The sequence below is a fragment of the Dermochelys coriacea genome, chromosome 6 (assembly GCF_009764565.3).
Source record: "Dermochelys coriacea isolate rDerCor1 chromosome 6, rDerCor1.pri.v4, whole genome shotgun sequence".
In the NCBI taxonomy this organism is placed as follows: Eukaryota; Metazoa; Chordata; order Testudines; family Dermochelyidae; genus Dermochelys; species Dermochelys coriacea.
Window position 1 is genome coordinate 123,101,010 of NC_050073.1, and position 22,214 is coordinate 123,123,223.

General features: G+C 45.0%; 2 protein-coding genes across 6 annotated transcripts in view; one reads left to right on the top strand and one right to left on the bottom strand.

Annotated features, from left to right (window-relative positions):
• Positions 1-16,107, top strand: part of PYGL (glycogen phosphorylase L) — a 37,790-nt gene extending 21,683 nt beyond the window's left edge. For 2 of the 5 annotated variants that reach the window (XM_038405015.2, XM_038405017.2), the window contains exons 8-22: positions 28-110; positions 1,675-1,818; positions 2,091-2,183; positions 4,287-4,433; positions 7,287-7,450; positions 8,020-8,134; positions 9,736-9,837; positions 9,924-10,071; positions 10,203-10,261; positions 10,691-10,832; positions 11,866-12,073; positions 12,652-12,786; positions 13,850-13,916; positions 14,733-14,967; positions 15,563-16,107. In XM_038405015.2, the coding sequence (XP_038260943.1) occupies positions 28-110; positions 1,675-1,818; positions 2,091-2,183; positions 4,287-4,433; positions 7,287-7,450; positions 8,020-8,134; positions 9,736-9,837; positions 9,924-10,071; positions 10,203-10,261; positions 10,691-10,832; positions 11,866-12,073; positions 12,652-12,786; positions 13,850-13,916; positions 14,733-14,933 (1,808 nt within the window). In that variant the 3' untranslated portion in view covers positions 14,934-14,967; positions 15,563-16,107. Of the gene's footprint in view, positions 1-27; positions 111-1,674; positions 1,819-2,090; positions 2,184-4,286; positions 4,434-7,286; positions 7,451-8,019; positions 8,135-9,735; positions 9,838-9,923; positions 10,072-10,202; positions 10,262-10,690; positions 10,833-11,865; positions 12,074-12,651; positions 12,787-13,849; positions 13,979-14,008; positions 14,028-14,732; positions 15,135-15,562 lie in introns of those variants that run through there. The other 3 variants (XM_038405016.2, XM_043515910.1, XM_043515909.1) reach the window with 2 other exon arrangements.
• Positions 15,024-22,214, bottom strand: part of ABHD12B (abhydrolase domain containing 12B) — a 35,030-nt gene continuing 27,839 nt past the window's right edge. Inside the window, exons 11-13 of the mRNA XM_038405019.1 lie at positions 21,883-21,961; positions 19,178-19,302; positions 15,024-16,219 (exon numbers count right to left, since the gene is read on the bottom strand). Coding sequence (XP_038260947.1) covers positions 16,195-16,219; positions 19,178-19,302; positions 21,883-21,961 — 229 coding nt within the window. The 3' untranslated portion in view covers positions 15,024-16,194. The remainder of the gene's footprint in view (positions 16,220-19,177; positions 19,303-21,882; positions 21,962-22,214) is intronic.

The following is a 22,214-nucleotide window of genomic DNA, read 5'->3' on the forward strand; positions in this document are numbered from 1 at the left end:
TGTACTGACTCAACCCTTACCTTGTAGTTAACGTTGGAGATTACATACAAGCTGTCTTGGACAGAAATTTGGCTGAGAACATATCACGTGTCCTCTATCCGAACGATAATGTAAGTCATCCAAAAATTGCTAAAGGTTTCACTGCTAAAGGCTGTTGCTCGTTCGTTTGATTAATTAGCTGAATCAGAACCTCCTCATGCCCAGACAGGGAAACGGATTAATCCTGCTCTCAGTGTCAGACTATTGGAGCAGAGGGCGCATCAGAAAAACACCAACAAAAGAACAGTGAGCATGTAAACAGCGCCTCCGGGCATTGTGGGCAGCAAACACTGAGCAGTTTCAATCAGTATTACTTCATGGCTTTCTTAAGTTAGCCTGACATGAAGTTGGGGTTTCAAACACTGCAGAGGAGTATTTTAAAATATTCATTGCCCGGGAGGGAGGGGGGCGGGGCGTGTTTCAAAAGCATCTAAGACATTTAGGACCACAAGTTCTACTGAAACTGTGACTTGTGCTCCTCAATCCATGTGTTTCAGAGTAGCAGCCGTATTTTTGTATTCTTTTTGTATATCTTTTTGTATTCGCAAAAAGAAAAGGAGTACTTGTGGCACCTTAGAGACTAACAAATTTATTAGAGCATAAGCTTTCGTGAGCTACAGCTCACTTCAGGGCACTCGAAAATACCACCCGAAATTTTAAAGAGAGAGAGAGAGAGAAATGAAGTTATGCATGTCGTAAAAGGCGGTCTTTCGTAAACTCTGAATTGTGTGACTAATTTGATCTGACAAGGCCCTTTAAAGAGAGAAATCAACAAATCAGGTTTAAGGAAGACTTCTTAAATCCAAAACCAGTCAGGCTGATGCTCCAGCTGAACTCACGCAAGGTCAAAAAATGGCATGAGGTTAAATTCATTGTTCCTCTAATATTCGTGGGCATCGGATCACTTTTGTTTGGAAGCCTAACATTAGGCCCTGGATTTTGAAAATGTTGGAGGAAGATATGTTTGGCTTCCTTTGTGTTTCATTGCCAGAACTCCCTTTAACTGCCTCAACAAAGCAGAGAACTAGCTCCAGCAGGGATGGGATTTGACCTGTCATCCAAGCAAGGCATACTGGGTGCCCTGCTCATGTATACCTAAGAGTGCAAAGAGTTACTTCCCGCCTCAGTTCAACACAAGGAGTCAGTAGCTACAGGTTAAAACCAATCACAGGGATTGTAACACTGAAAAGAATCCTTACAAATGAACTTTCTTCTCGTCCTTTTCTGCCTTTTTCCTTCGACAATTTCACTCACTGAAGGCAAGGGAAAACAAACTGGACAGCTTCCTTCTTTTTAGTCAGGTTCGGTTTTTCATTCTCATGCTTTGGCACATGTTGAAGTTGCAAATGCTGCTGGGGAACCAAAACCAAAAAGTAATGTCCTGTTTATATTATATATATAATATATATTACAAAAAAAAAAATTAGCAAATTACCTGGGGAGAAGTCCTTTTTAAAACCAGTCAATTTGACTGGCTTGCATAGTCTGAATGGTATTCAGCAACACACTGCTGTAAGGTTAGAGCAACTCAGATCAATTTAAGCTCAAACCAACTGAGAATTAAACCCTTCTTGTATTGCACCTGTCCCTTAACTGTTCAGGTTATGTAGCATTCCTGTCTGTTCTTGCTTGTAGTTTTTCGAAGGCAAAGAGTTGCGACTGAAGCAGGAGTACTTCGTCGTGGCTGCCACCCTCCAGGATATCATCCGACGTTTCAAAGCATCCAAATTTGGAAGCACGGAAAGCATTCAAACTATATTTGATTCTTTTCCAGATCAGGTAAACATTATGGGATAATGGCCAAGTGAAGTCTGTAATGATTGAGTTTCCACTTCCTCATAAATGTTTTGGTTGTGAAGGCCAAGTGATCCTCTCAGGATCTGATATGGTATTTCCTAGACTAAGAACTCGCTTTCAAACCCACCCAGCTTCAAAGGAGGGAACAAAATCAGTGGAAAGGTAGCACATTTGACATGTCTCAAAGCAGCTCGCTGTGGGGCAAAATAAAGGATTACAGGTTTGGTTGCTTGAATTTTGTATTATTTTTATAGGTAGCAATTCAGCTGAATGACACTCATCCTGCACTGGCCATTCCCGAATTGATGAGGGTTTTTGTGGACATTGAAAAACTGCCATGGACTAAGGTTTGGAAAATCATCTCTGTGCTTTTTCTGTGATAGAGAATACCAAACGTTGCAAGTGTAGTATTGCTAAAGAGCAGCTGTCTAGATAATCCCTTACCTTTCTCATGGCATATGATAGAATATTGATAAGACTCTTGGATTTACCCCTGTAATCTATCTAAACTGTGATCAAGACCACAAAGTTGAAGAAAGTAATAGGTAGCAGGCCTTTTCAGTACAGCTTTAGGGACTTATGGAGGCCAATTTTAAACTTTTGTGATACGCACAGTTATATCTTTAAGTTGTAAAACCTTTTGTAAGGTTTCTGTTGTTCAAAAATGGACCTGTGCAGAAATCAATAAAACAAATTACACCTCTACCCCAATATAACACGGTCCTCGGGGGCCAAAAAATCTTATCGCGTTATAGGTGAAACTGCGTTATATTGAACTTGTTTTGGCCTTGAACATTTCCGTTATTAATAGTCATTTCCCATCCCCTGACTGCCCTGACCCCTATCCACACCACCGCCCCTCCCCCAGAACCTCCAAACCATCCAACCTCCGTCCGCCCCCCGAGATCCTCTTCCCCTTAGCCAACCTCTCAGCCCCAGCCCGGCACCCTTAACATGCCGCTCTGAGCAGCGTGTCGGAGCCAGACACGCTGACGCACTGATCCACTGGAGCATGCAGCCCCGCCCCCCAGAGCGCTGCTTTACCACGTCATATCCCAATTCACGTTATATCTGGGTAGAGGTGTACTACTGAAGAGGTCAATCTGCTCCATGCATAGCCCTACATTTTCAAAAGTCTGCTAACACTTTTGCATGTGTCAACATCAGATATGTATATACCTTTATTATTATTTTATATATAATATAAAAATAATATGCACAAGTTGGGTTGCTTACACACAAGTGCATACACAAATCCTCACACTTGCTTGCTCAGTGGGTTTGGACACATGCCAGTCAGATGTTCACCAATCTGTATATATTCTTTATACATACTCTTGTTGCACTTGTAAGCTAACTGACTACCAACCATTTGGAAACTGAATCCTTTCCTGTGCAGCACAAAGCCATCTATGCAGAGATGCTCATCCCGTAATATGGGAACAGCCTGTTAAATAGAGACTGTAGTACTGTATGCTTCTCTAAACAAAAGCTCACTGTTGTAATGATGATTGTCTGTCTGATATTTATGTGGCAAGGATTTGTAAACGTGCTAAAACTTCTTAGATAAAAATAAGTAGTTAAAAGTAGCTATTAGGACACACTATCTTTCTCATGCAGGATATGGAACAGCAGCTGTTTAACAACTTCATCAGTAATCTGCATCTTTAGAGCAGTAACTAAGCTAGGATTTATGGAACCAATAACTAGCAGCCACAGACTGTAATGTTCTGTTTGACCAGTACAATCTGGAACTCTTTTATATATGAGTTTAAAATTCCAACATAAAAAAAGTTCACCATTCCATACCAGAATCCATGGGAGTTTGTTTAAAAAGCCTGTTTCTTCTTATCTGAAAGAAACAAGCATAGCATTAAGGATCTGCAAAATATGAGACTTCCTGCTGGAAGCATACCGGTGTATTGCAAGGAATGAAATTTCCCTTTGTTCAACAATGTTCTTGTTTGTCAGAAAGGCCTGTTTCATCATAGGTTATGAAGGAGACAGCTGGAGTGGATGGCACCACTGTAGGCACTACCCACGCCAATGGGGGGGTGGTGTTCTCCTGTCACTGTATTTAATCCACCTCCCTGAGAAGGGTCTGTCTACATGGCAAGTGAGAGGGTTTAGGTCAGCTTAACTCTACCACTCATAGGTGTGGATTTTTCACACCCCCCGAGTGATGTAGTTACACTGATTTAGTGTAGGCCAGGCTGCAGAGATTAAATTACTTTCCTGCTAAGCTTTAGGGAGTCTGCAGCAGACCCAGCCCCCAGGCACATACACCCCTACCCCCGCCTCGTGAGAGGACAATTTGTATCCCAGGACTGGGTCTGAGTAGAGTTTTGTCAGACTGGGTAGTATGCGGGTGTTGTACAGGTTTGGGGCATCCTTGGCTTTACTCTTTTTTTTTTTTTTTTTAACCGTTAACCCCCTCTATTCAACGCCAGGCCTGGGATATCACCAAACAGACCTTTGCCTACACAAACCACACGGTGCTCCCTGAAGCTCTAGAGCGCTGGCCGGTCGATCTTGTGGAGAAGCTACTCCCGAGACATCTGCAGATAATTTACGAAATAAACCAGAGGCATCTGGACGTAAGTAACTTGAAATGAAAGGGACACTCGCTCAGTGCTGAACACATCCCGCTGTGGGAGCGGAAAGGAAGCATCCGGTATCTTTCTGTGCTGTGCCGGGGCATGGTGGTTGTAATGGGCTGGCTTCTCTGACATGGAATCTGGATGTGTGGCTGTGGGGATCTGTGCTGAGTTTCTTTTTCAACAGAGGGTAGGGAAAAGAAGGGGGTCCTTGACAGAAGGATTGGGCTAAACCACAGGCAGTTCTTTTTTTGTGCTTCCTCTTTATCCCATACTGGTTGTTTGATCTATCTATTTTTAACAAGAAGTCCCTCTGAGAAACAAAGTTGTTTTCCTCCTGAAATGTTAAGCTCACTCTAGAGAAGATGACTCAGGAGCGTAAAATAAACAAGGGAGGGCTTAAATCTCAAGGACATTAAGGTCTCTTTGCACTCTGGCAGCACAAATGGGCCTTAGTGTAAATGTGAAACCAAGTCAGGATGCAGATTAGCAAAATCTGTCTCTCTACTTCTGCCTCTCCCCCCTACTGCTGTATCAGTGGCCCTATAAGAAAGCTCAGAGTAGCGGGGGAAATCAAACACTAAATTCGTTCCTAAAGGAGAAACTGGTGAATCAAACCACTTTGCCAGTGGGTAAAGATGCTTTGCCCAGACACACAGAATATTTATTTATGGGAGCAGGGGAGACCGGATAATGCTGATTTTTGTGGAGCACTGGATTTACCAGAGAGGGCAGAAACAAGTACTTGCAGATGTCAATGATCCAAACTTTTCACAAGGCTTCAAATGCAGCAAATGATGGGGAGGAGAGGAGAAAGGAACAAAACCGCTAGAATGGCAGTTTTCAGAGTAGCAGCCGTGTTAGTCTGTATTCGCAAAAAGAAAAGGAGGACTTGTGGCACCTTAGAGACTAACAAATTTATTTGAGTATAAGCTTGAGCTGTAGCTCACGAAAGGTTATGCTCAAATAAATTTGTTAGTCTCTAGAATGGCAGTGTAACAGGGCACCGCAGCGCCTCCTGCTGGTTGATTTAGGAATTAGCTCTTTCAACAGTGCACTTTCTCTTGTGGTGTCTTGCTCTCAGTTACTTTCTCGGTCTCCACCGTCCTCACAGTTGAACCCATGTCACTCCCGGATCGCGGCATCCACTTCTGGACACTGCCCTCCAACCGTGCCCGCTCCGCTGGCTCTCTTCCCACCCCTTCTTGGGGACTGGCAGCTTCAGGTTCTACCACTTGTCTCAGTGGCTAGCCCCTTCCTCCAAGGGCAAACTGCAGTCTGGCTTAGCCATTCTCATCACTGGCAAATGAGGGGAAAGAGGAGACCCAGGCCCGCCAGCTACTCTGGGCCCGACCCAGGGACCCTCTAGTGGCTGCCACTTACTGCCCCCCTCAAACTCTCCTCTACCGCCTGCTTCCCAAGGCCACTTACTGTAGCCCCAGCACCTTCTCTGCCCCTTTGCATCAGGGCCCCAGTGCAGCAGTGCCCTGCCCTGCCCTGCCCTGCCCTGCCCTGCCCTGCCCTGCCCTGCCCTGCCCTGCCCTGCGTGCTTCTCCCTTCACCCACCAAGGAGAGACTGTGCTCCTCTCTGCTCTGCAGCCTTCTTATAGGGCCCAGCCTGGCCCTGATAGGCTGTTTTCAAGCCTCCGCTTGATTGGCTCCCAATAAGCCTTCCATGCCTGGCTGGGGCTCTGCACAGCCTCTCCGGCTTGCTTTAACCCCTTTCGTGCCAGAGTGGGGCAGCTACCCTGCTATAGGCAGCAACAGAGCTCAAAGCGGAATTCACTTGTGCCGCCCTCCTGGCTGCCTGGAACGCGGTGCTGTTATGACTCATGTAGAGGATGATAAAGTGCAGCTGTTCCTAACAAGGCCCATTAAACTGCTTCATCTGGGATGTACAGCGCACGCTCTGGAGTGGATCAGCCCTATAGAACTCATTATTGTTCTATTCTGGGACTTGTGAAGCTGTTGGTCCCATTGTCCATTTCTCTGATGCCTCTTAGGCCTGGCCCACCCTCAGTGACGCATGATTCATAGCAGCACAGCCTCTGGCTGGCTGTAGTTAACCTTAGAGAGACAAGGTGGATGAGGCAATAGCTTTTATTGGACCAGCTTCTCTTAGTGAAAGGGAGAAGCTTTCAAGCTTACACAGAACTCATCAGGTCAGGTATACTTAATCCTGTTTTATAGTGGCCCATACAGGTAGCTGTTCTTCTTTGTGGTCAGGGATGGCTTTTTTTGTTCTGATTATTTTGGGATCGATTGAGTTGTAGAGTGACTAACCTTATTGATGCTCTAACGTATCCATGATCTAATTGCTGTGGATTTTTTTTCTTAATCATTACAGCACATTTTTTAATTTGTCATCTGGATGGCACTTGAATCCCAAATCTGTTTTCCAAAATTTAGATCTATTCCCATATCAAAACTGAAACTGTTCTTTATAAACCGAATTTTACAAAGGTTTCAGATGGCCCCAGAGACCTACATAGGTTTGGGTTTTATCATAAAGCAGTCCTTGCATTGATCAGACCCCAGATGTTGTTAGGGCAGAGGGAAAGGAGTACATGTGGCACCTTAGAGACTAACAAATTTATTTGAGCATAAGCTTTCGTGAGCTACAATGAAGTGAGCTGTAGCTCACGAAAGCTTATGCTCAAATAAATTTGTTAGTCTCTAAGGTGCCACAAGTACTCCTTTTCTTTTTGCAAATACAGACTAACACGGCTGCTACTCTGAAACCTGTCATTAGGGCAGAGGGTGTCCTTTCCCTCTGCTGGCTAAGAGAGCAGCTGATCTTAATGTCCAATTATAGATATCAAATTTATGACTGGCCTTTATCCCATCTCACAGAAAGTTGCAGCCCTGTTTCCTAATGATCTTGACCGTCTGAGAAGAATGTCCCTGATTGAAGAAGGAGGAGCCAAGAGAATCAACATGGCCCATCTCTGCATCGTTGGCTCGCATGCTGTTAATGGAGTAGCAAAGATCCACTCTGATATCGTGAAGACTCAGGTGTAAGTTAGAAAAACAATAAATGTGGCTGATGGCAATGGATGAATTGCAAAGTACAGCAGTGCCTGACCCTGTTCAGTAAAATGTCTGAAATCATTACACTCGGGTTCACTGAACTAAGATTGGAGTACAACTAAATAAAATTCTTATAAAATGGAAAACAGGCGTTGTCTGAGTCAGGATCAAATCAGCACAGTGCAGAGCAGGAGTGCAGAGCATTTGTGACTGATGCCAAGAGCAAGCCAGGATTAGCAATTGTTACATTTATTTATGAATGAATGTTAATGTAATAAAATGGGCCGTAAAATTAGCCTTTTTCCCCCTTAATTCCCCACCATTGCAACTCCCACTTCTAATGGTGCAGGAAGGGAGATTCTGACAATAAGCAACTAGCCCAGAGCCATGCAGTGAGTCACCCATTGTCCAAGCTGGGAGTAGAATATGCAATCTTGTGCTCTAAACACTAGACAATGCTGCCTGTATGCATGGATGCCCACTCAAATAATGGCTTCGCACTGAGCATGGAAGAATAGCCTCTCAGAATAAGACCATTACCTTGTCCTTGTCCTAGATTCAAGGACTTTGCTGACCTGGAACCAGAGAAGTTTCAGAATAAGACCAATGGAATCACCCCCAGGCGCTGGCTCTTGCTTTGCAACCCAGGACTAGCAGAGCTCATAGCAGAGGTAATTACAGCACCTCTATATGTACATGTCCTGGGAGCATGTGGGAAAGAAGACTTGGGCACGATGCAATGTGTTAAAATGGTAACCAGCTCTTTCTCCAAGTGAGGCGCAGCTTTGGGAGTGCTCTCTGCACCGTCACTGAGCACAGCAGCTGGATGCCTCTGCATCAGTGATGACTGCTCAGATGCATGTCTCTCTGGTGGGGGTTGGTCTCCCCATGGGGGCAGCACTAGATCCAAGAGCTGGAAACATAGGCACTGACTTCCCCTCTCCTCCACCCCCAAGTCCCTGCCCCTGCCCTGCCTCTTTACCATGTCCTCCCCCTCTGTCCCGGAAAGTCCTAAGCACCGCCAAACATCTGTTAGGTGGCGGGCGGGAAGTGCTGGGAGGGGGAGGAGCGGGGACACGGCACACTCAGGGTAGGAGCAGGCGAGATGGGGGCCGGGAGAGCTTGGCCGCCGGTGGGGGCGGAACACCTGCTAATTTTTCCCCGTGGGTGCTCCAGCCCCGCAGCACCCATGGAGTCGGTGCCTATGGCTGGAAATAAAGGAAAATGCAGCAGCTCCCCTCCAGTTCCACACACCGGTCACCCTGTCCCCCCTCGTCTTCCAGCCTCAGATAGTGAAGCAGAGGCTGAGGGTCTCTTTCAAGGCTGGCATTTGGGGGAGAGAATTTATATTAGAAACTGCTTTATTCAGACTGTTTGTTTTCTTCTGGCCTGGAATATCTCTGTGTTCCTGGCTGGGAAAACTGCTTTACACCATCAAATGCCTGCTTAAAATACCAGTCCCCCATCTCATGAGAAGCTATCAAGGGACTTCTTGTGTTTCTCTTTCAGAGTATTCCTGCCCCCACTCTGCCCCATACAGTAGCGTCTCTGTGAGCCAGAGAGTGAGTGAGTGCAGGGTGCTCCCACCTTGTTCACTAATGCTGCAGCCAGAGAGAGCAGTGAAAGTGTTTTTTAAAAAAATCCTTCAGATTTTTTTTTATTATTATTTAGGAGCTTTGGAGAATTAGAAACTCAAAGTGGTTTTCTACTCCTTTTCTCTTTGTAGGCAGTACAAGGACATGCACAGGACTTGGGCCCCGGTACACTTTCCCCAAAGGGAATAAAAATAGCTGTGCCTTTCAAAATACTGCTACAAATTGACAAGCCCGGCATTCAAAAATGTCTGAGGGTCTGCCTTTTAACTCGCATTTGGAGGGACCTCCAAAATCCCAAGCCACTCAAGCCCAGATCCTAGGCTCTTGACCACATCGCTAGCGAAGCCAAGTTGGCAAATTGTGTTCTGAAACTCTCCGCGGGAGAGGGATTGGGGGGGCTTGACTTTGGACCTCTGACTCTCTTTCAATTTAAAACTGGCCAACCTTTTTCAAACCTTGTTTGTCATTTTAGTTTTCAGCCTGTTGAGTTAAAATTTCTTGAACAAAAGTGCTGCCTATAGAAAATATTGATCCCTCCTGAAGTTAGAACACCCTGGGTTCTGTATCTGTCTGCCTGGACTGAGCTAAATTTGCACCACCTGTGTAAAAAGGCTATTCAGTAACTGTAGAGATGAACGTATTGAATTACTTAATTTTATTCTTATTACTTATTACAGAAAATAGGAGAGGACTATGTGAAAGATCTAAGTCAGCTGATAAAGTTGCATAAGTTTGTTAATGACGATATCTTCATTCGGGAGGTTTCCAAAGTGAAACAGGTAAGGGATTAGGGAATCTCTGGACAAGCCCTGGGATGGTGTGAACTCTGTTGTGTGCAATAATACCTTTTTTGACTGCTCCACAGGAGAATAAAGTCAAGTTTGCCCAGTTCTTGGAGAAGGAATACAAAGTGAAGATTAACCCTTCCTCCATGTTTGATGTGCATGTGAAGAGAATCCACGAATACAAGCGTCAGCTCATGAACTGCCTGCACGTTATCACCCTGTACAACCGTAAGTCACTCACCCGGTGTCTGTCTTTCTGAAGAAGACAATCTGACCCAGTCATGCGCTGATAGGTACTGAAAGTCTACAACACCTGTTGTGAAATGACCTAACGTTTTCAGATTTCCTTTTTCTTTTAGGCATAAAGAGAGATCCTACGAAGCCATTTGTGCCTAGGACAGTTATTATTGGAGGCAAAGTAAGTTAATCCCACTGGCCTTTGTGTAAGAGGGGTGGTGGTTTGACACTTCATGGGGGAGACCTTCAAAAGCACTTAAGGGATTTAGGATCATAAAAGTCCCACTCGCTTTTAATGGGATTTTCACCCTTGGAAAAATCTACCTCTTGTGGTAGCATCTGAAAGGTTTCAGCCAAGTCAGCTCCCCACTGAACCTGGCAAAGCACAAACCTAGAATAATTGACAGTCCCTGCCTCAGAGAGTTTACAGTCAAAATGACAAGATAACTGGTGGACTCAAGAAACAAGCAGGCTGGGGTATGGAGGGGAAAAAGACAAGGTAACAAGGGTGTTCCAACAAACTAGCTGTGTGAGCAAAATGGCAGTCAAAGAGTGTGTGTGTACAATTATTAACAGCCTTGCTAATCTTCAGCCTGTGGCTCTTTTCTAGGCTGCTCCTGGATACCACATGGCTAAAATGATCATCAAGCTCATTACAGCTGTGGGTCATGTGGTGAACAATGACCCTGTGGTTGGAAACAAGTTGAAAGTCATCTTTCTGGAGAACTACCGAGTGTCCCTGGCTGAAAAAGGTAAAGTGCTCAGAGCCGTGGTAGAGGCTGCACATGCAGTATGGTTTGGAGGAGGACGTAACTGCCATTACAATAAAGCTGCCAAGTAATTTTAGATCAGCCTGTCTAATTGGGTGCAGAGCTAAGATTTTTCTTCCCTACCTAGGGCTTGTACACTCTGCTGCTTATATGTAGCCTCACGAACCGAAGCACAGCTGGAAAGGTTAACAGCAGTTTCCCTTTCAGAGTGAGCGAGAGTGTGGTATGTTCTTCCACTTTGTTACCTGGACTGACAAGCTACTACTTCACTGTTTTTTCTGTGCCTGTGCGTGCGCGCTTTAAAACAAAACAAGGTTCTCCTGTGGAGCTTACAACTGTAGTTTGTGTCTCATAGCTGTGTCAACACTGCAGGAGCTCTTGAGAGAGAGTTGAATCTTCTAGAGTTGGGTTATCTTGAAAATTCCATCTCTGTGCACACTGGTGGTAGAATAAACCAGCAATTCAAACAGCAAGAATAAGTCTCCTAAACACAAACACTGCCTAAGAACTGCAGAGGAGAATGGTCTCTGATCTAGAGTTCTCCCAGCAGTGTGCAAACTTACCTGCTATACGTTTTTTATGATGATTTAGGAATGAAGCTATAGCCAGAATTCTAAGGCCCCGATCCTGCAAGAGGATCTCTGCAGACCTCTGTATGGATTCAGCGTTCCATCTACACAGAGCCAGTTGTAGGATCAGGAGCTTAAGTTTGAAAACATGTATTCTGAAGGATAGATTTAAAAAGTGTCTGTATTGATTAGGAAGCTGCAACAGGCTGGTATGTCCTGCCAGTGTCTCTTTAAAGCCAGGTCCCAATCTGTAGCAAACTTTTTGATCAGTGTAAATCCCTAGAACTAGGAGCCAACACAACACCAATCAGAGGATGCTAATGGATGCTGCTTTTAAACTGGGCAGTGATGCCAAGGATGGATTCCTGTTTAGACTTTAAATTGACTCTCATGGAATTAAGAACAAAGCCAGTAATTGTGAACCTCTTAATGCACTTTATTGGCAGTGATTCCAGCAACCGACCTGTCCGAACAGATTTCCACGGCAGGCACTGAAGCGTCTGGTACAGGAAACATGAAATTCATGCTGAATGGAGCCCTGACCATTGGGACCATGGATGGAGCAAACGTTGAAATGGCAGAGGAGGCTGGAGAAGAGAACTTGTTCATCTTCGGCATGAGGATCCAGGATGTTGCAGAGCTGGACAAGAAAGGGTGAGGTTCTTGTATAGCATTACATGAAGGAGAGCTTTGAGGGGGGGGGGGAAACAAGCCAGTCCCCTGGGCTGGGCCTTTATACCAATGAAGATTTGAATCACACTGCTGGCCAACAGCTCCAAAACTTGTCTCTCTCATCAGCAGCAGTTGATCCAATAATAGGTATTACCTCGCCCACCTTGTGCGTGTCATATCCTGATCCAACATGACTACAATCACTCTGAACTTCAGCCTTTGTGTATTCAGACTGCTGCTTGGCAGGGTAGCTTTGCTCAAAGGAGGGGCATTGCTGTAATCCAGCCTTGGAGGCTGCAAAGGCATGGGTTTACCTTGGCAAGGAACAAAGCCATTAGGAAGTGGTGCAACTTCTGAATACTATGCAGGTAGAAAGAGCTGCCATTAAAGGGCTGTTGCATCAAAAGGACTACAGCAGTAGAGGGCACTAGAGCACTGGACTAGTGAATTAACCGTGGCAGTAGGTAAAATTTAGCTTTAGGAATTCATCAGTATTAAATTGTTAGAACAAATAGACATTTAAAATGGCTTTTTAAACATCTCCCCTCTCTGCACCTCAGGTACAATGCTCAGGAATACTATGACAAGCTTCCTGAATTGAAGCAGGCCATTGATCAGATCAAGTGTGGCTTCTTCTCTCCAAAGCAACCTGACCTTTTCAATGAAGTGACCAACATGCTGTTCCACCATGACAGGTAGGAACCACCTCTGAAATACTAACTCTGGGGCAGGAGATGGCTTAGTGGTATCAGCATTCAGTTCAAAATACCTGTGTTCCCTGGCACCAAGTAGAGACCCTAGCAGGGTCCATTTAGGCCTTCATCCTTCCAAGGGGGGGCAAGGGAGGTGTTTTTCAGATGTGGCTTGAGGAGCTGAAGTCTAGTTTCCTCCATTCAGTCCATGACACTTATCAGTTTGCTGCAGTATATTTAGCCAAAACTCTTTGGAGCACAGATTTGCAATGTACTGGCTGCCACTTATCTTCCTTGTTGTCACGCTCTCTCCCAGAGGTGACTATTTCAGAGTGCTATATTGATGAAAAAGCAATTTAGGATCCTTTGGGGGTGAAAGGCTCTCTACAATTCTAACATTTTAGAACTCGTTGGAATTGATTTTTAGCAGTTTTTTTAATATTCCTATTGGGAACATAAAACTCATACATTTGGGCACATGCCTTTGTCACAAGTGTATGCAGATGATGATCCTGTCGTGAGGCTTCTTAATAGCCTTTTTGAATGGTACAGCCTGTATTTCTCCTAGAATATGAACAGTAACCAGGATGTCACTTGCTGCTCTTTCCCTATTTCAGGCCAGCAGAAGGGTGTTTGTCTCTTGCAGTGCTTGGACTAAAAGCTCTCTATGGCAGAGGATGCTGTACCTATTATGTGGGCAGCTACTTTGAAATTGTAGGCACTATGGGAATACATAATGTTAGTTCCCATGACATCTTGTCTTCCTGGAATGTCTTTGGTGTACCATTGTCTTGGATGGTCTATACTATCCCTCTTTCCATTGACAGCTCGATACAGGCTAGGATGGGGGTTAGTTCTAGGCAAACAAGTTGAAGACTTTCAAACAGGTAAGGAATACATGTTTCGTGAAGTATTTCCCCGTTTGTGTCTCAATACTCTGCTCTAAACAGGGCAGACCACTGAGCATTTTAGTTTTCTATTTAATATTAGTTTGCTGTCACCCAGGTATTTAAAATGTCTGTAGGAGCAGGGTGAGTGACTTGCACTTTTTTCTTTGCTCCAATAGGTTTAAAGTATTTGCAGATTATGAGGCATATGTCAAATGCCAAGACAAAGTCAGCCAGCTGTATATGGTAAGAATGGGACAGGGAACAATCCAGGGTGGGCTGGAATGTGATTGGATCCCTACTGCAAGGGCCTTTGGGGACTTATTCCCTACTGCAAATTAGAACATCTTGAAAGCTGCTCTTAACTTGTTCCAGCGCCTACTGGGTTAATCTAGTAAATCCCCTGCTATAACCCACTGTAACTACTGGTTTGGGTGAGGTAGATCTCACCCACTGCATCTACCTGTAGAGACTTGCCAGTTATTGAATATAATGGCAGATTGAGTCAGAGCTCTGAGACCAGAGAGATTTTTTTTTAAGAGTTTAACTGAGGCTAGTGACTTGACTTCTGCCTGTCTCCATTATTTGGGTGGCTGAGGGAGCAAGAAACTTGCAATCTGCCGGAGGCTATAGCCTGCTTGGGGGGCCCTGCTCTGCAAATTGCTCACTGGGATCTCTATTAGCAAAAATGTATTTGAGCCAATTGGCTCTTCAAAAAGCTGGCATTGTTCACTATGCACTTAAGCTGAGCATTGTGCAAAGCTTTCTTAAATATGAAAGTGACCTTCAGGCATGTCTTCACTGGAACAGGATCATGTGCTGTGCCAACCAAACCTCTCCAAGTTGCTGGCCTACAAGTTTTTCTAAAATTGCCCTCAAACTTTAGACACTTTCCCTATTGGGTACTATAGTAATGCTCCTGTTCCCTTCAGGGCTGGTGTCTAGGTCTATGGTTAGGTAGGAGTTTACCAGTCCTTTCAGGCACGCGGTAGAACAGATACAATTCCTGCAAGGACTAGCACAGTATCTGCATTCAAGTGCTGTGATCTGGTCTATCCACAGAATGCTAAAGAGTGGACCAAACTGGTTATTAGAAACATAGCTGCCTCTGGGAAGTTCTCCAGTGACAGGACCATTAAGGAATATGCCCGGGATATCTGGAATGTGGAGCCTTCTGACACAAAGATTCCTCCACCTAATGAGCCAAGGGATGCAGCTGATGACAAGAATCCCAGTTGTACAACTGAAAAGCTGAAGATGTAGTTCTGAGAAGACTCTGCTGAACAAGCTGTCTCTAGTAAGGATGTGGTGTAAGCAGTGTTACATACATACATACATACATTCCCATAATGGTTTAGTGGATATCTTTTTATTGTCTTTTCTAATACCTTGAATCAGAGAAACCTTAATGTTCAAATACAGCTGTTTGCTTTCAGTGCTGGAATAAAAGTGCCAATTGAAATATCCCATGCACTCACTGTTTACTTAAGCCTAAAGTCAGAACCTGGGGTTGCTTGTGTAGACTCATCCAGGCTATTTTACTGTACCTGTCCTCAAGTCAGATGTTACAAAACTGTCACAAGGGAAGTAGGGAGGGAGGGAGGAAGGAAATCAGGCCTAACCAGTCTCACTACTAGGGGCTGGTCAGTCAGTTCTACATACAGTGGACATGCACAAGTAGTAAGAGGGGTCCTCAGGAGCAAGGGTGATTGTTTCAGTATTAGGAAAAACTGACCAAAACCTCCCTTGCTGCAAACTAAGCCTATTACTAAGTGTTGTAACTGCAGTGGGCACAGAACATTGTCCTTTTTGAAACTGCCCTTAACTATTACCTTTCCTCAAGACTAAGCATGCACAGTTCTAACCTTTTTGATCACTTTGTTCTCCCATAGGTTCCAATTTCCTAAAGAACTGGACTTAGCCCTAATGAGGCCTCAGCAGGAGTACTGAGAGCAGGATAATTACCTCCCCACCTTCATACAAACACTCAAGATCCTTTCTAGCCCTCCACTTTTAGAATTGGAAGATTTCATGGTTAGCTGTTGGCATGGCCACCCTAACTTCTACAAACACTGGCCTCATCACTACCCCATAGTCATACTCCAGATATTAAAGCACCCTGTTCCTACTAAAAGGTGTTAAGATGAAGCCCTAGGAGCATAGAATTGGACTTTAAGTGCTGACTAGTACCTTGACTGCAATTTAGAGTCTCAGAGATGTGATGTCTGTAAATAGCCATAGAGGGGCTTATTGCTTCAGAAACTGCTTACATTAATTTTGAGCTCTTTACTTTACACTAAGCTTTTTTTCCCCTTATTCTAAACTATTTATCCTACCTGGGTACAGCTTGGGGCAGGGGGAAGCTATTTTGCCAGTAGCAGGTCTGTCTACACCAGTGTATTTAGTCCATTTGCTGATTAAAATCAAATTGACTTTGTGTAGTTTTTGTTGAAAGTCTCTGCCATGATGTGGCTGCAGCTGTAAGTGTGCCCATGGTGATTAACATACATTGCAGTAGCTGGTATCATTTGAGGTTCTTCAAGAAGTCTCTGCAACAACACAAGTGTAACATTAAACTATCCCATTCTAATGGCTAGATGTTTAATATGTAGCTTCCCCTGAAAGAAGGTAAGTTAGACTAGATAAACTTGACCCTGTGGTATACTAATACAGGTCTTGTTCTGCAGGTCCCTTAAGGACTGTGATCATTACAGATGCTGGGCTGAGTACTCCAGTAACTAACTATTGAATTGACCCTCAAAGGAAGCAGCAGCCAGTGCCTCTGCAATACTAACCTGTGAAGGGCTGAGGGCTCCTGCTAAAGTGTTGCAAGAGCTATGTACTCACTGTACCAGGGATTCCCACACTGGTACACACAGCCCCCAGCGATCTCAGATGCAGGGTACAGGGGAGAAAGGGTACAATGGTAGATTTATTGCATTTTCAGAGTAGGTCTTCTAGCTGAAGCTTTAAAACTGAATGTTAAACGCCAGTACTTACTTCAACATGTACCCATGTGAACACATACTGCTGTAGAGAGCCCACCTCTCCAATCATGGTACAGCACAGCAACTACCCAATCTGAGCTCAGAACTTAAGCAGGGAAGTTTTTTGTGCATGTGTTGCACTCCAACATACTCCTAGGGGAATTCTACACATTTTGTCAACATAAGACTATATAAACATGCGTTTCAATTTTGGTAATTTTTCAAAATGTCAGCAAGTATGTCTAACAATACAGACCAATTCCCCCAGGAGTAGAGTTAAAAACAAAAACCAAAAAAAAAACCACACAAAAGAAAACCCCAACCACCTTTGACAACCGAGTTCCTATTTCTCTGCCCCCCCTCTCCTTTCCTCCCCCCACCCTCCCAGCTGCAGCAGGAGAAAAATGATGATAGGTCTCAAGTTGATTAGGAGTTTCCTGCACACCCCCCCTCCTTCCTTCAGGGCAGGCAGAGAACTACAGCTGCCCAGAACACACTGTAGAAGGGAATGGGTGTGTATGAGTGTGACTCCTCACTTAACATTGTAGTTATGTTCCTGAAAAATGCAACTTTGTGAAATAAGCAAATCCAATTTCCCCATAATTATTGTAAATTTGGGGGGGTTAGGGTCCAGACAGATTTTCACCAGACAAGACATATACATCTACAGTATAAGTTTTAAACAGTTTATACACAGCAATGAATAACTGAAGCTTGGTTGAGATGGAGGAGTCAAAGGATGGGACATTTCCTAGGGAATGCCTTGCTGCTAAATGAACTAGCACTTGGCTGAGCCCTCAACATTAATACACTATTAATGTAGCCTCACACTCTACAAGGCAGCACAGAGGAGACAATAGATGCAGGGCAGTATCTGCAAACACTTCCCTGCAAAAACTGAACATGATGATAAGCCCCCACTAGCCAGCTGGCACACACTACTCCCTCCTCCTGACAGCACACGCACAGCTAAAGGTGTGATTTTCCAAAGGGCGGAGGGGGTGCATGCATATGAGAGACACAGATGTGCATTGCCCCTTTAAGCAGCTCAGACAAGAAGCAACAGCTTCCAGCAAGCTCCCCCACACTCAGCCCTATCCCCTGCTCTGCTTTGTGGAGAGGGTATAGAGCAGGGGGGACATCCTGATATTCCCTACAGGAAGCTCCTAGGAGAGGGCAGGGCAGGAGCAGCACAGCAGAACTGTACTGGGCAGCTGCTGAGCCACATACCTTGGCTTACAGGGAATTTGGGGGAGCCCACCCCCCTGGTTTAATCCTAGAGTGACCAGATGTCCCAGTTTTGGGGTCTTATATAGGTTCCTGTTCACCCCCCCCCACACACTGGTCACCCTATCTAATCCAGTGGACAAAGTAGGCAGCTGCCAAACAACATAAGGGAGCATTGTGTAACTTTAAATGAGCACGTTCCCTCAGTGATCAGCAACGAAACATTAACCCACACAGTGTTAAGTGAGGAGTTACCATATTTGCAAGATGGATCCTGCCAGGTCCAGCAGCCCCTAGTGGTAGCCCTCAGCTCTGCAGCCTGCTGGGATTGTGTGTGCACAACTTAATTGCTCTGCAAATTCTACATTGTGCAGAATTGCCCCATAAGTAGTAAGTGAAATATGGACAGATGCAAACAGCAGCTCATGTTAACACAGTGATGAGAAGGATAAGGGGTATATAATAAGAATAGACTACAGTTTAGCTGACCAATAGAACAGCTGTGGTATGTCACAGGGAAGACCATGATAGCTATGCTTTCCCAGGGAAGCCAGAGGACTCTTCCCAGCAGAGTGACCAGGATCTACACAGAGGGTGAGGAAAAGCAACAGGCCCCTTGACTAGCATAAGCCCTTGCCCAAGGGTAAATTTTCAGAGCATCTTTTACGATAGATTTGACTGGGGAGAGGCAGCAGCATTATCCCCACTTTTTTTTTTTTTTAAAACACCACACACACACACACACAAGCAAAGGGTGAAAGCATCTTGCAAGCAGCAGCCCACCTCACAGAGCCTGGAACAGACCACCCTTCTCCTCCTGAATTGCCCCATGCTTCCCCTCGGCCACAAGAATTGATGCTGCTAAGGCTAGGAAGAGTTTGAGTTACCATGGCAGGCAGAGCTGCTAGCAGGTGCTACAGGCTCTTGCTTCCCAATAGTCACTCATGCAGATGTCCGAGTCTCCATCAGTTGAATTAGTGCTTGGAGACTAGCTCCATGGCTGAATAGGAAGTTAATTGCACAGCCCTGTGAACTAGCCTATCCAGCTCTAGGGCTAAGGTCAAAGCCCTGACCCATTCACTGCTTTGCTCACCTGTTAAGGGTGCCAGTTGTGATCTAAGGCTGCAAACCCCCTTCTACGTCCACAGCTAGACAGCAGATGTTAACTAGTTGGGTACAGACCTGGACAGGCTTTTCAGCTGAGAGGGACACTTGCCCTTACCCACCCCACAGAACAAGCTACTTTATAAACAAGCTAATTTGACAGCTGAGTCACCTGCTGGCATTACTTACTTCACAAGGTCTGGTAATTCTGGATCTGAACAGATGTTTTCATGGGCTAAACCCAGCTTCTCTGGAAAGGCAACAAACTTGACCTTGTCTTTGTTCTCATAGGAGCGGAGAGCAATCTGAAGGAGCTAGGATGGTGGGGATGGGGGGGGAGGAGAAAGAAAAGAGAGTCTTCTACATGTCATTCAGACTTTTAGAGTACAGTTAAGTGAATTCTAATGGCTTCTCTCTGTAGGTAGTTTATATGGCCCTTTTCACCACAGTACGAGCACTTAATGGCTTAATTAATGCCCCTGTAACCTAGGGCAGTGCTGTTAACCCCATCTCTCAGATAGGGCAGAAGGATGGGATCAGGCAGGTCACTTGCCCAAGATCAGGCTGGGGTGGTCTTGAGAATTGAGGCTAGGTCACTTGAATAAATCCAGTGCTTTATCCACTAGACCTGCTTCTCTTCCTTAACCACCATCTAGCCCCCTGCAGATCCAGTTTCATGCACATAAGAGGTACACTCACTTCTCCCCCAAAGTAGCTAATATTAAGGGGGAAAACAGCACTGAAGGCCCCAACAAGAATTCTTTAGCATGCAGAAGCCTGTTAGTTTTACTTGACCTACAAAGCTTTGGATATTGTCATTGAGCTGGAATATCAGGGTGGTTCCTTTGATATGTGCTCCATAATTCCTTCCCATTGAACCAATCAATCAATTCATACACTTCCATTTACTGAAGCAGTGATTACTCAGCTCACAGAATACTTGGCATGCTGGCTTTTTGAACACTGCTGTTACATCAGGCTTAAATTCATGAACTTTATTGCTTTAGGCTAAGGCTGTCAAACAATTAAGAATACTTTTAATCTTGATTAATTGCCAGTTGCTATTAATTGCACTGTTAAATGGAATACCAATTTAAATTCAGCATAGACGTACATGCTCCGGAATGGTGGTTGCAGCACGAAAAGGCACAAATATCTTGCAACACCAGCTACTACAATGCCATGTGAATGCTGCTTCTCACTTTCAGGTGATATTGTAAACAAGTTGGCAGCATCTCCCATATATATAAACAAACCATATATATAAACAAATATTTGCAATTAAAAATATGAAGTGAGACCTGTACACGTCATATCGTGTTGTAACTAAAATCCATGTATTTGAAAATGTAGAAACATCCAAAATATAAATTTAAAGTTAACAGTACAATTAAAACTGCAAGTAATCTAGTTAATTTGTTTGGAGTTAATCACTTGCGTTAACTGCCGTTGCTAGCCCTCCTAGTATTACTTTCCATTTTCCCAACCATCGTGCAACATCAGGTTCCTTTCCGCAAGGTACTTCAAGAAAAAATGTACCCATCTCCATGAAGATTAGCACCTTAACATTCTATGGGGTGAATATCAAAGTTAAAGACAAACAAAGCAGATCAAAAGGTTCCTCTATAGCCATGAAATAAATGAAAAGGTCTTTCAGAACTCAGTAGAGACAAGAGAAAGGACCAGACAGTTACTCACTGCTGCAGCAGCCTGGATGCCCTTCTTTACATGGAGTCTGGTTAACAGTGCTCCAGCCCTGCATCATGACACGATCATAGATCTGACACACTTACTCCGAGGCAGGATTTCTCTGAACTAGTCTGCCTGCCTAAGGGGCCAGGTGTACGCACAACTGTTCAGGCCATGGCAGTTGTTTGTAGGTTGGAGTCAGCTGGATAACGGGAATGTTCAGTAGTTGAGGGAAGCAGCAAGACTAGCCTCCAGGGTATTTGTCATGAGGGGAATTAAGGGATGTTAAAGGGGAAGAGGTGGCTATAGCATAGTAGTGTGGGCTGTTAGCAGTATCATACACCCAGGGCACTTACCCAAGTTCCCTGGTCACACAGCAGCCTATTTAGCACCACGCAGGTGCTCAGGGAACCCATCCAGGGACCTGCTGTAGGAGAGCCCCTCCCCCAGCCACAGGGGCTCGGGGAGGGGCACCCCTCCTGCAGCCTCAGAGGTGCCTCCCCTGCCCAGGTGCTGCTGCAGGGAGAGAGAGCTGGAAGGGGAAGTCTTCTCTCCCCACTGTAGCCCCTGAGCACCCCCTCATTCCTAGCCCCACCCCAAAGCCTGCATCCCCAGCTGGAGCTCTCACCCCTGCACCCAACCCTGAGCCCCTCATCCCCAGCCCACAATCCCGGAACCCAGCCCTGAGCCTCTCATCCCCAGCCCCACCCTCCCAGACAGAGTCCTCATGCCCCAGCCCTGAGGCCCCCCCCGCCCACTCTAAACCCCTTGGCCCCACCACATGAGTTTTGTTATGTGGACCAATATGAAGGTGATGTGTCTTATTGGTGCACATATCAAAATTCATTCTGCACATGGGTGGGAAAAATCTATGGGAAAATCATGCTTACATCCATGGGAGATACTGCTCTGTTGCGCTGAAAGGGCTGCACTCCCCCCTTCTCCCCTCCCCCCCCCCATAAAAACCTGTGTTGCATGGAATTTTTAATGCATGGTGTTAAACACAACACATACGAAGTCAATATAGATTCTTCTCAGTGAGTGGCATACAAAGGAAGTTGTTCTACAATTATACATGATGCCACTGCTGGTAACAGGGCCAGTCTGTAAAACAGAACAGTCTCAGACTTCCTTTGGCCTCACCTTTCCCCAATAACATAACAGCATAGAGAGGTAGAGTTGGCTTTAATCATGAGAAAAGTTACCTTTCTACCCAGGTGGATGGGCAAGATAGGGTCATCTTCTGAATGCAAAATCAAAAGGGGACTGGACAGCACTTTAACACTAGGGGGGGAAAAAATAGAGCCTGTTAAAGAATTACACAGCTTCTGGTTATTTAACCTAGTGCTTACTAACAAGGGCCAGTGTTGGGATCAAAGTTTGTTAATAATATTGGTTCAAGGAGTCTCTCCCAGCCCAAAATGCTATGCAGTTTAGCTACAGTTTGTACCTTTAAGAGGAGAGAGCACTGAGGTTTTAAGGCAGACAGGAGCAGAACATTATGTGCACAAAGAGTGTAGAAACATCTGAATTTCAG